This window comes from Quercus lobata, chromosome 9, assembly GCF_001633185.2.
Source record: "Quercus lobata isolate SW786 chromosome 9, ValleyOak3.0 Primary Assembly, whole genome shotgun sequence".
NCBI lineage: Eukaryota > Viridiplantae > Streptophyta > Magnoliopsida > Fagales > Fagaceae > Quercus > Quercus lobata.
In genome coordinates, this window is record NC_044912.1 from 1951440 (window position 1) to 1969799 (window position 18360).

Sequence of the window (18360 nt, forward strand, 5' to 3'; positions counted from 1 at the left end):
TACCGCCCCTCTTCATAGCAAAATTGTTAAAACGAATTAAATAATATTTTTGGAGAACTCACAAATTTTTTTCGTGGATACAATAGTGAGCACACAATTTGAATAATAGTTTGATGAACCCTTTTTCATCCTTTTTTTTTTTTTTTTTTTGTTAAACCATTTTTCATCCTATTACTATATTAGTCTTGTAGACGTACTCCTTTCCTCATATAAACTTAGATACTAAAATTAAATTATGGGGAAAATAAGGTTGAGTGGATATGTTAATGGCAATGACTTCCTTCACAAATTCAATGAGGAAGAGAAAGCTGCCATGATTCTTCTTCACATAAAGCATGCCAATTGTTGGATGAGAAATTTGCCATAGCTTTGCATGAAATCAAAAACCAAAGAATTAGGCATAAGCAACATGTAGCAAATACTAGCAAGCCAGAACCCATTCAATGTTTCCAAAGAAAACCATGGTTTATTAACCCTGTCCATGAAAGCCTATTCCTGCAAGCCCACGGATTTCCCACCATTCCCATGCCTCAACAGCCTCATAGGAGCATGCTCTAAGCCTTTTGAGAAGCAATTGGCATTCAGCTATGTAAGGTGTGACCAAAGCAAGCTCTCTCTGAACAAACTAGATGTCAAAAACTCTCTTACCATTGCTAAACAAGAACGAATATGTTGATAATGGAATTCCTATCATTATGTATGACATAAAAGATAAGGAACACTCAATGACGTTCAAACTTTGGGAGTCCAGGGTTTATGTTCTCAAGGAAGGGTGGAACACGTTTCGCCAAAAACATAGTCTGTGTGAGCATGAAGATTTCGTGACAATGTAGATGTTCCGCCATGTTCAAACTAGGGAACTATGCTTTTCCATCTCTTCAAGAAGACTAAGTTACACAGTTGAATATTTTTTGAGAAAAAGTTACATGGTTAGATTTAATTGTTATCAAAAGAAGATGACACATTTTACAATATCTAAAGAATTGTATTTAAAGGTTTGTTTGGGATCCGTTTATTTTGTTGAAACTGAAAACTTTTTGCTAAAAGTACTGTAGATAAAAGTAAAAGTTAGTTGAAATAGTACAGTGAGACCCATGACTAATAGCAAAAATAAGCTAAATAGTAAAATAAGTTGGCTTTTTAGTTTTTGCCAAACACACACTAAGCTTTAAATATGAACCTTACATATCAATCAATATTAGCTGGATGTTTTTAGTGATAAAAGGGAGTTTGTATTAAGTGTAGGTATTAACTATTACTATTAGCTAGAGTGGGGAGGTTGTGCAAAAAGATTTTCAGTTTGTCAGTATGAAGTACATGACATAACATAACGCCCATGTTGGAGGGTTTGACAACATTATAATAGTACATTTTTGGAATGACAATAAACCTTTTTTTTTTCATTTGAATCATGGATGTTATTCCCATGACTTGATCTCTTTGCCATGATTTTGTAATGCACAAATCGGCCTAGGTGGGTTCGTAGCTAGGATTTATATGGATGTTATTCCCATGACTTGATCTCTTTGCCATGATTTTGTAATGCACAAATCGGCCTCGGTGGGTTCGTAGCTAGGATTTCTACCACTACTAGTTGCCAATCATCTTAAGCAACAACTTGCTCAACCTTATTTATCAATTTGTCGACTTGTAGAAAAATATCAACATGATTAAATAGTATTTCAATATAGTGAATTGACTTTTAAAGTTACACACCACGACAGTTTTCCATTTGATAGCTCAAAAAATCACCACAAAAGGAGTATTTTTATACAATAAAGCTACAAATTTACACCATCTTTTGCAATTCTCATCACCCACAGAGAGAGAGAGAGAGAGAGTTCCATTAACACCTTTCTATATCATTCTATTGTATGCCACTGTCTACATGTTTTTTTGAACAACACTATACACTTTTTGTATATGTCCATTTGATTTCACCTAAATCCCAAAGGGATTAGTTTCAAGTATACTTCCATTTAACCAACTACTACTCTGCTACATAGCACAACTAACCCACTCCCCTCATTCTCAAACAACATTTCAAGGGTGAGCCTTGGTGTGGACAATGGCATATACTTTTCATTGTAACTTTGACTAGCATTCCCATCGCAGCATGACACAATCATAAATTTCAGGACTTTTCTACAATGTTAAAAATATGAGATAATTGGCCCAGAATGCAGTGATATGATAATAACAAAAATTGCTTCAATTGTCATCAATTGCACCAGCATGATGCATCTAAAGGCATGCAGCAAGAATTCAAATACTGCTACTATCATCAGCGCTTCTTCCAAATCTTCTTGGCTTTTCTTGAAAAATTTCTAACCATAACTGTGTCAGAGAATGTTAATGGAAGTTCTTCATCAACAGGCTGTCTTTGATCAAACCAACCTATGGAACCACTTTCTTCTTTTGAGTTGCCCCCACTAGATCCCGCAGGTGAGTTGGGGTCTTCAGGTATATCTCGAAACAAGTGTTTTAATATGAAAAGTGCGGTATCATGATCCCTCCAATAGTTTATGTATGCCAAGATTCACAAATTAAAAGAAGATCAATGTACAAAAGCAACACAACATGCACGCTCAAGTTACTTGTCTATTATTATATTCCCCACTACAGAGAATGGGGATAAAGGAGAAGAAAACTGTTAAATTTTTAAACCCCACAATCAAACTCAAAAGGCCCAGAGTTTAAAGTGATACGATCTTAAAAGTCCAGAGTTTGAAACTAACAAAACTATAAGGTTTAATTTCTAACAGTCTTAAACTTCACGATTTTAATTGAAACTTTAGAAATTATAGGATTTATTTTGGAACCACATTAATTATTGGGTTATATTTGAAAGAACCCCCAAAATATATGGTGTAAAATGTAATTTTCCCTAATCTTTTTCTCCATTTTTGCAACTTAATCTCTTTCTTTCTGACTAAAATTATGGATTTGTGACAATTTTTGTTGCCTACGGATTTTGTTGTTGTACATATGTTATTAATTCAAGCTGGTGCTACATCTGTTCTTTATAGTTATGTTATTAATTCAGTTTCTTAGTCATAAACAAGATTACTGTTAGAAGTATATGGTTAAATGATTAAATTTACCATATCCTAATAGCTTAAGCTTTTGGGACAACGATAATTTAACATGACATCAAAGGAAGAGGTCCTAAGTTTGACCCTTGTCTCCTCCATTCTACCTCTGATTTAAATTCCCACGTGCTGGGCCTCACCTTTTAAAAGATAGTTTCGGCCCACACGTGAGGGGGAGTGTTAGAAGTTTATAGTTAAATGATTAAATTTACCATATGCTAATAGCTTAAGCTTTTAGAATAATCGGTAATTTAATAATTACAAACAAATGAAAAAGATTAGTGCAATTTATCAAATGATTATGAACAGATGAAAAAGAAGTTTTGAGAACATAAATATCCTAAACTCAATCTAACATTTTGTTAAAAATGTTTTAACCCTTCTGTGGTGTAAGAATAAGAAAGAGAAACGAAAAAAGAAAAACTTTTTAGCAACTGCAAGTATATAGTAATCATTGACATTGTGAAAACCTTATGGTTAGCAGAAACAGATTATTAGATAAGAACTAACCAGAAACAGATTATTAGATAAGAACCAAATAGGATAGCTTGAAAAAATGCAAAAAAAGGCCAATAAATGTAAACACATAAGAAGAATCATAGTGATAGTTGTTGCTTAAACATGGTATGGTGGGATCAGATACATCAATCATTACATGCTAATTGCATGAACATTTTGTGCCAAATGTTCAAACGAGAAGTTAATGATGGAAGGCGATGATAATAGTTGCACACAATGTAGATAGTGAGTACTTGCCCAATAACAAGCAATACTAGACAGAACCAAAATTATGTATAAAATGACTTTTTTAAGAAAGTAGAAAGCGGGTACTTACGTATGTGCTCCAAGGGCTTGTAAGTATGGATGCTCAAATGTTTTATCCTGCACGAACAACATCAAACTATTATTGGAAAAACATATTTCAACATGCAAATACAACTCAAGTTCAACTTAATCTTAATCACAACATTGATATCAGTTACATGAGTCTTTTTCCACTTCAACACTTCAAAAGTTGTGTTCTTCGCTAACTCTTTGGAAATCTTCTTACTACTACCCACGTATTTTTTTTAATGCCCTTACCGGCTTACTCTTAACACTCCTTCCACTTGTATCAACCTTTTTAAACTAGTGTATCTGTAGATCTTCATTACACATAATGAACCATCTGAGGTGACTCCCGCATCTTATCCTTGATTGATGCAATGCCAATCTTTGCATCAATATCTCAACTCCTCATTTGATTTTCCTTATGTTGTGAGTCATCCATCTGAACCCTCTTAACATTCATATCATGGCATTTATCTTAATTCTGCCATGTCCAAGACCTACATGAGCTGGGTACACAGCACCATGTCCATATCCTTGTTTTAAGATTAGCACGCAACAAGGTGGGGATACATACAAAGAATCTAGCAAGAAAGCTGCTCCAATGATCAGATTAGGTCCTTCTATGTTGAACTGGTACTACCTTATCCATTTTTAATGACTTCTAACAAGTAACAAATGCAAGATGCTAATCCTAGTTATCATTAGAAATATATGTGCAGTATCAGTGTGTGCATGTGCATGACCATGTACATGGTTGTAAGATTTATCATCAAATTGGTAAAACAACGCACTTGAAGCATGTGATCAATCCGTCCTTCTTCACTTCCAGTTAATCTCTGAATCATAAGAGAACCATATGATCTCCCCTCTTTTTCTTGGGAATCCTCTCCCTCTTCTACAATATAAACATTAGAATTTTTACACGTATTAATAATATAGATCAAAGAATATAAGATTGATTAAAATACTTCTCCACACAACCGTAGATAGACTTAAATAGCAAAAAATGGATTTCCATAATAAATACTGATTAGTTTGAGCCACCACTCAGTGGAGCTGGATTATAGTATCAAAATTATTTTTTGGTCGTGGAGCAACAGTTTGATTTATTTTTCTCTGTTTTTCTTGTTTCTTTTTGTAAAAAAAACAGGGGCATGGAGAAAAGGGGGGGGGGGGGGGGGGGGGGGGTTGCTGTAGATACTTGGAAGAGTACCACTCTGTTAAAATATATTACCCCAATCCTCCTTACCTTTATGAATAGAAGGAGGAGAATATGAAGTAACAATGAAAGGGGGGAAACAGGAAAAGTAATGCAAAACAGAAGGGTGAAAGATCATGTTACCTTCTAGTCTATCCTTGCTTCTGGATTGGCAAACTGTGAGTACTTTGGCCTGTTTAAACAGTATAAAGCTTAGAACTTAACATCTTGCATGAGTAAAAAGCAAACACCACACACATATAATATGGTAAAATGTAACAGAGCGATTGAGGGGCCCGACTGAAGCTCAACGTCACTTAGTACTATAAATGAATACGAGAAACGTTAATCATAAACAGAAACGATATGAGATTATTTATATTTACATGATTACTTATTGAGCTAGCATTCTATCCTCCCAAACTGGAAACCAGCCCAACCAGTGTAGTCAATTTGGATGCACTTACACACTACTTCATTCAAAGTTGAGAGAAATGGGAACCTGACAATGGCCATGCTAAATTATGGGTCAAGCCAAAATCGAACCCACCAATCAAGTAGAAGCTTTAGTATATGTGACAATCTTAAGATTAATTTGGAAAATATTTCAACTTCTAGGATTAGAAGAGGACGAATGTTTACTTTTTAACTATTTAGCAAAAATAAACTATTTAAAAGTCACATACATAAGTATATAAAAGTGGTATTTCCAGATTAAGGCATTTCTTCCAGATTTAAATTTATAACTAGTCGCAGACCCGCGCATTGCGCGTGATAAATTTTTAGATAAAAGACTATTTTAGTCCCTAAACTTTATAAAGAGTTTTTTTGTTTTTTAAATATAGTATTATCATATTTTTGATAATCTTTTCTATAACATTTTTTACCATTATCATATATTTATTGGTTGATGATTTGTATAAAATAGACATTAAATAAGAGGTAGAACTATTCAATAATTTTTTTTAAGTCATGGTGTATGAAGATATGGTGTTATATATATATATATATATATATATATATAATTTCCCTAGTTAGAGTTTGATTAGTTTTAAGTTTAAATTTTGTATTATTATATTTAATTGTTGATTTTATTGCACTATAAAGTTTTTAATGTCCTCTATATAGCCATCTCTATTTTATTTTTTACTCCTCTTTACCACCTTTTTATTTTCCAAATAACAGTTATTAATTGACGTTTGATTTCATTTCTTTTTTTTCTTCCTTCATTTATTCTTTATTACTTTGTTCCCTTGCTAGTTGTAAATTTTATGGTTATCAATAAGAAATAGATATCATGGATGGCTTAAATAGTTATAGATCTAGTTACGTTAGTGGTATGTCAAAGGTTTTTTTTTTTTTTTTTCCTTTTGAATTTTCAATGAAATATGAAAGACATTTCTCTAGTTTGGTCTCAATCAATTAAGATATCCATAATATATTAATGGAAGTAATATTGAGCCTTAAATTTTTTTAATGTATGAAGTGGTTAGGTTAGTGGTATGTCAAAGGTTTTATAAAAAAATTAAAAATTAAAAATTCCAAGGAAATGTAAAAGGCATTTTTTTGAAAAAAGAAATTGTGACTTTTTGAATTCTAGAAATATGATTGTTTTAATTACCTTGTTTATAGATTTCATTATTAAGTTATAAACATCTAAATTAAAGTAGATAAATACATAAATGCAAAAGTATATTTAAAGTTACAACCATACAAGATAAATATGTATAGATATATATATATATATGTTTTTATTATTCATGAATTATTATTTCATTGTTTACTTATAGATATCTAAATTTTTTTTTTTTTTTTGGAAAAAAATCTAAATTAAAATAGATGAATGTGTAAAACATTTTTAGTAGATTGTAATATAAAACATTTTTTTCTCAATATTTTATGTAACTTTTCCCATAAGATCAATATTGTTAGCATCCTTTAAAGATGATACATAATATTTTTGAGAAGAAGAAGAAGAAGCAAAGATGATGCTAACACATGATATAAAATTATTAAGTTTGCATGATTTAAATATGTGGCAAAAAAAATATTAATGTATCTATGATAAAAGTTTTTATCTAATTGATATATAGTAGTTCATATTTTTTTTTAGACTTAATTCAAAAAGTTCATTCTCAATAGCCTTTATAAATCTACAAATTGCTCAATCTATGGGCCTCGCCACATTCAAAGGGTGCTATTTAAATTATAAATTATACGATCATTTATCACACAAATATATTGATTCCCCCAACATATGGTAAAAGAAGGCAAGTCTGTGTCTAGCCATTTTCTTGATTTATGCCGCATAATTTAACAGTATGGAGGATGTGATTGAATTTAAATGTTGAATAAAATAATAAGAGAGGAAAAAGAGTAAAAATAAACTATATAGCAATAAACATCAAATTATCCAAGTCATTCTATGTAATATAATAACATTATATTATTATATACTATATGCATAATACAGTAGGATAATATTTAATAAAAAAGAATATAAAAGATAATAACTTAAAACACAAAAATAAATTGCATCAACCCAAAGTAGAATTCTAATTAACATAAAAATTTATCAACCTAAAGAATTGATGCAATGAAAATAAAAAATGAAAAAATCAAACAAAAAATGAAAAAAAAATTGAGAGAGAGAGAGAGAGAGAGAACCTTTTTGTGTGAGAAAACTATGCATAGAATGAAAAGGAAAATGTCAAATTTATAGTAAGATATTGAGAATAAGAAGAGTCAAAATAAAGGAAGACAAAAAGGTAGAGAAAAAATGATATTAAGGTAGAAAATAGTGGGGAGATGAAGAGGTAAAAGAGAGGGAGAGTTTTGGAAAATTAATAATAAACATAATGGTCAAAAGATATTTTAATTTTTAAATAATGGAGTTTTTAAGTCACCTTAAATGAGAAAATGTTTAAAAATATATATAACAAAAATTAGGAACAAAAAATGATGACGTAGCTGCTGATGTGGCTCAATGTGAGCATAGCAAAATTAAATGTTATGCTTCAGCTTTTAGTAATATATAGATAGATATAGATATAGATATAGATAAATGTTGAATAAAATAATAAGAGAGGAAAAAAGAGTAAAAATAAACTATATAGCAATAAACATCAAATTATCCAAATCATTCTATGTAATATGATAACATTATATTATTATATACTATATGCATAATGCAATAGGATAATATTTAATAAAAAAGAATATAAAAGATAATAACTTAAAACATAAAAATAAATTGCATCAACCCAACGTAGAATTCTAATTAACAAAAAAATTCATCAACCTAAAGAATTGATGCAATGAAAATAAAAAATAAAAAAATCAAACAAAAAATGAAAAACAAATTGAGAGAGAGAGAGAGAGAGAGAAAAGTAACCTTTTTGTGTGAGAAAACCATGCATAAAATGAAAAGGAAAATGTCAAATTTATAGTAAGATATTGAGAATAAGAAGAGTCAAAATAAAGGAAGACAAAAGGTAAAGAAAAAAATGATATTAAGGTAAAAAATAGTGGGGAGATGAAGAGGTAAAAGGGAGGGAGAGTTTTGAAAAATTAATAATAAAAATAATGGTTAAAAGATATTTTAATTATTAAATAATGGAGTTTTTAAGTCACCTTAAATGAAAAAATGTTTAAAAATATATATAAAACAAAAATTAGAAACAAAAAATGATGACGTGGCTGCTGATGTGGCTCAATGTGAGCGTAGCAACATTAAATGCTACGTCTCAGCTTTTAGTAATATATTGACTAGTGGTGTACAAGTGCCATTGTACTTGAAACCAACAGATTCAAGAGCTCAAACTCCAACATTATTTTTATGAGTGGCAAGTTATACGTGCATCTAGTGGATTTCAAAATCTGTCCACCCCATTCTAAGGGGCAAGGAAGCCACAGCTCATTGGCAAATCCACCTTTAAATTTCACCAAATAGCATAGCCACAATTTCAAAGAAATGAAATGCCTCCCCCAGGCACATGCCCCTTTAAAATTACTAAAGAATACTCTATTTCATTTTCAATCTCATTTATCTTCAAAGAGACATTTGATTCCCCACTAATAAGTTGGGAATTATAATCCCAGTTATTGATATTAAAAAGAAAAAGAAAAATGCAAAGGGAAGGTTAAACTAAAGCAACCTTCCCCCACCCAAAGCTTTCCATATCTAGATTCTTTTTGAAGCCCCACTTAAAATCTTGTCAACTCCTTTATGAGCCCTTTTTCTTACTCCTCTCTGCCAACTTCATGTACAAGAACCATTTAACCTATTTCCATAATGCAGGTACCCTAAACTGTAATTTTAACCTAGTAATATGTCTAAAGAGAAACCATATTATCACCTAAAATCTGCTTGCTCAAAGCAGGCAAAAAGGATAGAAAACTTGATCAAAAGGCAGGTGCTGATCAATCACCAAGAGAAATAAAACCAAAGTTTCAGACGACAATTAAGATGTTAGCAAAAAATTTGGAAGCAGAAGGGAGCATCTCCAAACCATAGCCACATATCTACTACAATATTCTTTATCTTCCACTATTAATTTGTAATATCTTACAGCTCTTTAGAATGTAATGTTACTATGCATTTGAAATTAAAACTTGTGGCTGACATAAAGCTTAGAAAAGAAGTTAAAGAATGTGAGTAAAGATCTTGTGACCCTGATAAAAAGAAGTTATGTAGAGAGCACAGTCAAATTTATTCAAAGTTTATTATCAAATTACTGATTCTCCCAAAAGCTTAAACTATTAGGAAATGACAAATTTAATCATAATTCTAATACTCCCCCTCACATGCAGGCTTAGAATCCCCCTTGATAAATAGGACCCAACATATAGGATTTTTAAAATTTTAAATGGAAGGTACAGTGGAGATAATGATCAAACTTAGGACCTTCTTTTCTAATACCATGTTGAATTACTAATTCCCCAAAAGCTTATGTTAGAAAATGGTTAATTTAATCATTTATTTATTACAAATATTTTCTTATTTAAGATACAAGATTTCATTTTTGAATTTTGAATTTTTAAATTTTGGCTTTAATTTTGTTGAGGATTTCATTGGATGTAACTGTAACGTGATTTAAGCCTTGAAGCCTATTAAAAAGAGACTCCAAGAATAGTTTGAGACAATTCAATTTGAATAAATAAATTTGAGTTAGAGTTTTCTCTACAAGTTGGTGGTGATTCTAAGTACCCTTAGGTGGTGAAGTCTAGGATTTTTTTTCCCTTTTATTTATTATTCACGAAAATCCGTTCTGCATCGAGAACTCTCAAAGAAGAATGGAATCACATGCCAATTATGACACAGGACTTGCATATTAGACTCATTCTTTAAGATCTATATCTAAAAAATAAAACTCTTACATGTAAGATGTAAGGTTGAATTTAATCAACCATGTGTTGGCTTTATTCCATGACAAATTTGCTTATAATATAGCACTTAGAAACCTTGTATTTAGGTGGGAATCATGTAAGGGTAGTGTGTGAGAGAGTGTGAAGAAATGCTCAAGACAGTGCAATGAAGCAGAGACTCGCGGCTAGGACTCGCGGGTGGCTCACAGCTTTCAAGCCGCCAAAAGTTGCTCACGTGCAGAGCATGCAGGGGAGCTGAACAGTCACGCCACCTGGAGCACTACACGACAAAAATCCAGACTGGCCATTAAGTTAGCTCGCGACTTGAACTCGCGACTCAGTCAAGTCGCAAGGTCAAGTCGCCAGCCAGCCCTGTTTTTGGAAAAATTGACTCTTCGTATTCCATTCTCACACCAGTATAAATACCCCTCATTCCCACAAGATATGTGTGGCTATTCAGAAAAAAAAAAACCCCTAAGAGAGGTTTCTTCAAAACACCCACCCAATTAGAGAGAGCTACTCACTCTTAGAGAGAAACCTTTGTAGTCTCTTCTCATTCCCTCTCTCATTGTCATACCTATTGAGAGGAGATTTCTATCCAAACACTACCCACACCAATTTAGAGTGTTGAGTGTCTTTGGAGCTTTGGGAAGCATTGGAGGATGCCAAGAATGGCGGATGCTACGGTCTAGTAGCAGAATCTGGTAAGCTAGAAAAGAAAAAGGTTCGGCGCAACCTCGTTGGAGCAAGAAGCTTGGAGGGCTTAGGTACATCAGGTAGATTAGGCTTGGAGGGTCTATTGCTATTCATGTATCCCAACTACATTTTCTAGTGGATTATTGACCGCTTGGAGGGCGGCGGAGAGGTTTTACACCGAGGGCTTCGGTTTCCTCTTCGATAACACATCGTGTGTTGTCCTTGTGTTTGCATCTTCCTTTCTCTCTATCTTTGCCTTTTTATTATCTGCTGTGGATTATATTCTGTTTTAGCTTAGATAGTTTTTACCAATTCCATATTATAGCATATGTTAAGTTTCCGCACACTTGTTGTTTGACATATTGTTTGAATTGGTTAAAGTGTAATTTGAGGGTCTAAACGTTCAAAGGTGTTTGTACACGTTTTTGAACTTTCATAAGAAATTAGAGAGATATATTAATTTCAGAAGGGTTAATAGAGCCCACCCTTATGGAGTGTAGATGATCCATGATTGCATGAGAACGAGTTGCCAAATCTTCAGTAAATTCCTACACCACAGCCCATGAGCATATTAAAAACAGGGAGAGAACAAGACTTTAATCCACATTTATGTGTTGTTAAAGAGCCGTACCTGGAATCCAATATGCAACTGCCTTCCACCCTTGTGGTAAGGTATAAGAACAAGGCATTTATTGGTGTATTCTTTGCAGACAAGTGGTTCTATTCTGTAAAAAATTTCAAAAAATATTCTTTAAATGTGCTGTAATGTTGCCATAGATTACCAAATTCAAATAAATAATATAGAAGGGAAAAATGGTAACAACTATAACAAAACTTATAGCTGATTTATACCACCATGGTTTGATGTGTATGTTTGTGCAAAGTAAGAAAGGGCAGTTTGTAGAATAAGCAAGAGAGTGGAGGAGGAAAGGGGGCCCTTCTCCATTTCCAGCAGTCGAGTTAAAATTTATTAAATAGCACACTTAAATATATGTCTTGCTTACATCATTTTCCCTTAAAAGTAAGCAACGCAATGCCTTACATGCACCATTTCTCTTTTCTTTTGTTAATATTCAACACGAGAAAACTTGTAATTTTACTTCATAAATGATATATAAAGTTGTCTTATAAAAGTAAATAAATAAAGTTGCTTAGTTATTTACACTGATATTAACCCTACTGGCAAAATGAGGGATTAGGACAGGAACCTTAAACATAATAGGTTATAAGAAAGAAATACTTTGCAAATTGCAATAGAGACATTACCTTAGCAAGCCAAGTCACATAAGCTGCAGCAATTGCTGTGACCAATAGTCCTAGACCAAGTGTCAATAGCTGACCATTTCCTCCAGGTAAACCAATCTCAGATTCTTCTTGCTGAAACGTCACCAGAAAGGGGGGAAAAATCAATAGGCAGACAATCAGATTGAATCTAATGACAAATCAACCTCATTAGTGGAAGGTTGTGATCTAAAAGAATAGAAAATAAATTCAAGCACCAAAATTGTTAAATAATGAATGACCTGATAAATTTTTTTATCAAAAGCCTAATACCAAACCAATTAACCCATCAAATGCCTTCAATCTTTGAAAGTTTTAAATTTCGTAATAAGATAAGAATGATATTTTAGAAAGACTCAATTATCTTGTTTCGAAAGAAATAAAAAGAAAAGTCAAAATTTTGGTCCATAAATTATATAATTTTTTAATTCTTTTTATCTAATTCTCGTTATTTCATTCTAGTCCTTAAATCTTTTTTTTGAGAATCTTACTCCTTAAATCTTTATAAACATTTATTGGTACCTCGCCTTTCCTTACCATTATTATGCAATTAAAAAAAATCTAATATAAAGACTAATGTACACATCCTCCTTTTTCTTTTTCTTTTTTGAAAGTTCACGAATCACATCCTTCTAGTGTTTTGTTTAATGTACAAATCACATATTAGACAACATATGGTGTCATAAATACAAACCATGTGGAAACGATGAAATTTTAATTATTGAAATGTTCTGTTTAAAAAAATATATATTGCAAGTTCCTTCAAAAAAAAAAAGAAAATATTGCCAGCAACAAATAGAAATATTTCTCACTGTTTAATTTAGACAAGTACAACTATCATTGTTTAAATTAAATAAATACAAAAAATCACTGTATCTACACCACTTATCCCCCCCAAAAAAATCATTCTTCAACTTAACTGACGTACTAGTACACTTTTTGAGAATTAGAATACTTTCATGCATTATGTTTCTCACCTCTATTCTTTTATTTATTTTTTCTTTTTTTTTTGTGCATGTCTCCTAGGACCGGCAAGCAACAAGTCAAAGCATGGCATTCTCTTTCTCTTTGGATGTGATATAACTGGAAGAAAGGGAGCATAAAAACTTGGTGACTAAAGCTAGAAGGGAGTTTGAACTGTGAAGTTAAAAATGGATCAGGCTGTAGTGGAACTCACTGAAAATATCATTTCAATCCTTTCAAATGAAGCATCTTTGTTATGGGGGGCTCGTGATGCAATTGAAGATATTAAAGATGAGTTAATAAGCATGCGATCATTCTTAGTAGATGCTGATAGAAAGGGAGTAGGGAGGGAAGGAGAGAAAACTTGGGTGGCAAATGTGAGAGACATGGCGTATGATGTTGAAGACATTATTGACAACTTCATGTATCACATGAATCGCCAACGAATTGGGGGTCGATCTTCCTGGATCCTTCACCACACCATTTACTTTCCAAAAAATCTCTGGATGAGGCGTCAAACAGCCACCAAGATACAAAAAATTAATGGGAAAATCAAGGGCGCCATACCAGAGAGAAACCAAAGATATGGTATTGATCGTATAGAGGGAACTAGATCTAAAGATAATCAGAAACGGGTGGTGCGTCATGCTGAATCATCTCTTTTTTTGAAAGAAGACGAACTTGTAGGAATTGAAAAGAAAAGGCAATCGATAATGGATTGGTTGATTGATGGAGAACCACATCAGACTGTCATTTCGATAGTTGGGATGGGAGGTTCCGGCAAGACCACACTAGCTGCCAACACCTACAACAATGATGATGTAAAGAAACATTTTGACTGTTGTGCATGGATCACAATTTCCCAAGTATATGAATTAGAAGACGTATTGAGGAGATTGATTAAGGAATTCCATGAGTCAAGGAAGGAAGTAAATCCAGCAGACTTAAATTCCATGAACTACAGACTATTAGTAAAAACACTGGTGAATTATTTAGAGAAGAAAAGTTACCTACTTGTCCTAGATGATGTTTGGGACACAAACCTCTTGGATGAAATAAAGGTATCACTTCGAGATAGTTGTCTTGGGAGTAGAATCATCCTTACAACTCGAAAAGAAGATGATGTAGCTTGCCATCAAATGGGAGGTAAGCATCACATTCATAATATTGAATTGTTGCTAATGGAAGAGGCTTGGGAACTCTTTTTCAAGAAAGCATTCTCAAGCAGTCCTAATGGAAGTTGTCCACCGGAGCTTAAATCTTTTGCTCAGGAACTTGTAGGAAAATGTAATGGCCTACCTCTTGCAATTGCGGCTTTGGGCAGCCTTATGTACTCCAAGAATATGTCTCAATGGAATGAAATTTATAGCAGCTTGAATTGGAGTTAAGTAACAATCCTGAGCTAGAAGCAGTGAAGAGCATTTTGTTACTTAGTTTCAATGATTTACCATATCAATTGAAGCATTGTTTCTTATACTGCTCCCTTTTCCCAGAAGATCATAAGATCAAAGAAAAAGGCTCATTAAGCTATGGATGGCAGAAGGATTTGTAGAAAAAGTTGAAGGGTCCACTCTAGAAGAAGTGGCAGATAGCTATCTAGTAAAACTCACTTTCAGGAACATGCTTCAAGTTGTAGAGAGGAATGAATTTGGAAGGCCAAGGAGATTTAAAATGCATGACCTTCTGCGGGGGCTTGCTCTATCAATATCAGTCAAAGAAAAGTTTGGTTCCGTACATGATGGGGGAGAAGAAATGAAAGAATGCAAAGCACGCCGCATTTCAATTCACAAAACCGATGGAGAACTAAAATCATTTACGGGTATGTCAAAGCTTCGATCTTTTCTTGTTTTCAACAAGGCATTGAAAACATTGCCCTCAGGAAGTAAAATGTTAAGGGTATTAGATTTGGAGGATGCCCCCATTGATGAATTGCCTGATGAAGTATTCAAATTATTCAACTTAAGATATTTGAATTTAAGGGGATCTTTACTTAAGAAGCTCCCAAATTCCATAGGGAGCCTCCATAATCTTCAAACTTTGGACCTCAAGGAAATGTGTATAGAGGCCCTTCCTCTTGGAATAGGAGAGTTGCAAAACATGCGGCATCTAATTATGTGTCGCGCAACCGGAAATTGGAATGAATTCAGATTTTATTCAGGGATGTAAGCACCATCAAATATCACCCGGTTAAAGAAGTTGCAAGCTGTGTGTTCTATTGCAGCAAACGATGACTTGATAAGACAGATCCGGAGCATGACCCAATTGACCTCCCTAGGTATTTCAAATTTGAAAGCAGCAGATGAGACGAACTTATTCAAAACATGAAACTTCTTAGGGTCTTAGAGTATCATGGTAACTAATGAGGAGGAAACTCTCCAAATGGATGCACTCTCATCTCCTCCTCCCAACCTTCGAAAGCTTTTTTTGACTGGAAAACTAGAGAAGGTGCCACAATGGTTTTGTTCACTTCAAAGCCTCACATATTTGCACTTGCATTGGTCGAGATTGGAAGAAGATCTACTCCCTCACATCGCTGCTTTGCCCAATTTGGGACGTCTTGTACTTACTAATGCCTATGTTGGAAAACAGCTATGTTTCAATACAGGCTTTCTTAAGCTTACAAGATTGAGTATTCATAATTTACCTCAATTGAATGAGATAATAATAGAAAAGGGGGTGATGCCAAATCTGAAATCACTATATATTGACAGCTGCAAGGAGTTAAAAACAGTGCCCTTCGGCATTGAATACCTTAGAACTCTCCAAGAACTGGATTTGGAATCTGTCTCAATGGAACTTGAAAATCGCATTAACAACGAGGATTTTCCAAAAGTGCAGCACATCCGAAAGCTATACATCTGGGTGTAATTCGGAATGTTTCACGAAGGTAACTTCTTAGTTCAATCTATTTTTTCTTCCACTTTTAACCTTTAAATGAACGGTTGCATTCATTTTATCATTTAAGCTATTTCTTTGAACTAACGGTTTCTAAGATCATAAATAAATAATCCATTCCAACGATTAATTGTACTTAATCATATCTATATTTTTCATGGCAGAATCAGGCTTGCTATTGCTTGATTGCTTGGAGTTCGTTTTTATCTACCATCTTGGAATAGAAAAATAAAAAAAAAAAAAAAAAAAATTCCTTGCAATAGATAAAATTAGTTTTTGGGCCTGGCTCAAAATACTGTTTATATAAATGTATTTGGGTGTATTCTGTTTGTGGGTATGTCAAGCCCACCATATGTTTGACGAAAGTCTTATGTGGATGTTGTGTGATTGGAAGATACAAGATGGTGACTTATGTAACCCCACGACTTTTGCTGGATTTTTCATCATGCGTCGTTCATGGGTGTTGATAATCCTAAGCTTGCATATAATTTTCAATTCTATGTATAGAGGTTTCTTAGATTTGGTTTGGTTATGATGTATTTTTGTGGTTTGGACCACAATCTTTGTATTTCAAACTTCTAAGTGCATACTTTGCTTCTTATATAATTTGAGAACTAGTCTTCATGAAATACATTGATTAATAATAGCTTCTTCTTTTTATTATTTTATTATTATTATTATTTTGCCATAGATAATAGGATGTTTTAACTCTTAAGTGCTCACATTGTTAGTCTGCCACACTGAGGTCATAGATTTATAGTTTAATTTAAGATAGGATGTCTTCAATAATATTTTTTTAGCTTGGCACATGCTCCCTATGTCTTTTCATTGATGCCCCTTGTACTCATTTGTACATACTGCTATCCATTTGAGAAGCAGCATATAAGTTAAGAAATAATGTTCTTGACTTTATGTACCCTCATATTTTCCTCATAGTGTTCCCCTCCCATTTAGACTAGGACAATATTATTTTGAGGAGGGAGGGGGACTAGTGCCTTTTTTTTAGGAAGATGCTTTTAGGAGTTAGGTCGTACTTTCTTTTTGCACTGACTCTTAACCATAGTACCCAATAGATGCAAAAATTAATAGCCAGAAGATGCACAGTCTCTCTCCATTTCTATATCTATGCATCATGCATGAAAAAGTGGTTGTATTAGGTTAAGAAAAAAAGTTATCAATTTCTGTTTTAGACCCTACGCTCTTAAGTTTGCAATTCCTATATGAATGAGATGTGATTAAGGTTTATTTATTTTCTGACAAGTATAATCACAATTTTATTATTTTCCCTTTATTGATGCATCTTGGCCATTAACCTATGGTTCTTGAGTCCTAGTTAAAAATCCTTGAGTTACAAATAAATTCTTAAGGAGATTTGCAATTTTTCTCTGTTTTTCCGATTCTTCTTTTGGGTAGCAAATCTCTTGCTTTAATTGTATTTTTACTGCATTCCTCATTGTTAGGTTGTCATAAGCTCAAGAAGAGAAATGACTGATCCAAGTCATAATTTCCAACTAGTACATGTTGAACAATTTTGTTTATGTCTTCTTTTATGTGATTGGAACTCTACAACTTGATACTTTGTGTTACCTAAGTTAGCAATATCTATTTGAATTTGTTATCATACTCTTAGACATAACTCATAAGTTACTCTTTGTTATTTAGTGTTGCGGTGCATCCCAAAGATCTACATCTGTTAGTAAATCAGGAATGTTTCATTAAGGTAGCTTCTCAATTCTTTTTTTTTTTCTTTTTTCTTTTTTTTCATGAATGGTTATTAGATTCATTTCTATCTTTCATCTAAACCCCCCCCCCCCCAAAAAAAAAAAAAAAGCTTTGCTTCATCTAAAGTTATTTCACTAACAAATTTATGTATGCTTGACATATATTATTTATCCACTTTGTAATAGCTTAAGTTTTTGAAACTAATGGTTTTTGACATGATAAATAAGTAACCATGTTCATGCCTAACAACGCTCGCTATCGCTTGATTGCTTGGAGTTTGATTTAGTTACCATCTTGGCATAAACTGATAAATAC

The 18360-nt window shown here is 33.0% G+C and overlaps 1 protein-coding gene and 1 pseudogene across 1 annotated transcript; one reads left to right on the forward strand and one right to left on the reverse strand.

Annotated features, from left to right (window-relative positions):
* Positions 1-1708: 1708 nt before the first annotated feature.
* On the reverse strand, positions 1709-13005 carry LOC115960016 (phospholipase SGR2-like). Its single transcript, XM_031078716.1, has 8 exons — positions 12988-13005; positions 12425-12561; positions 11816-11909; positions 11670-11732; positions 5266-5314; positions 4715-4818; positions 3928-3974; positions 1709-2525 (listed from the first exon to the last, which is right to left on the reverse strand). Exons 1-8 carry the CDS (start codon positions 13003-13005, stop codon positions 2285-2287), a joined length of 753 nt encoding a protein of 250 aa, XP_030934576.1. The 3' UTR covers positions 1709-2284.
* Positions 13006-13616: 611 nt separating this feature from the next.
* On the forward strand, positions 13617-18030 carry LOC115960017 (annotated as a pseudogene).
* The last annotated feature ends 330 nt before the right edge of the window (positions 18031-18360 follow it).

Coding starts and splice junctions, on each gene's coding strand:
- LOC115960016 (XM_031078716.1), bottom strand. Junction 11,910..12,424: donor TCTCTATTGCAATTTGCAAA/GTATTTCTTTCT, acceptor AATTTTTTACAG/AATAGAACCACTTGTCTGCA. Junction 5,315..11,669: donor ATCATCTACACTCCATAAGG/GTGGGCTCTATT, acceptor CTGTTTAAACAG/GCCAAAGTACTCACAGTTTG.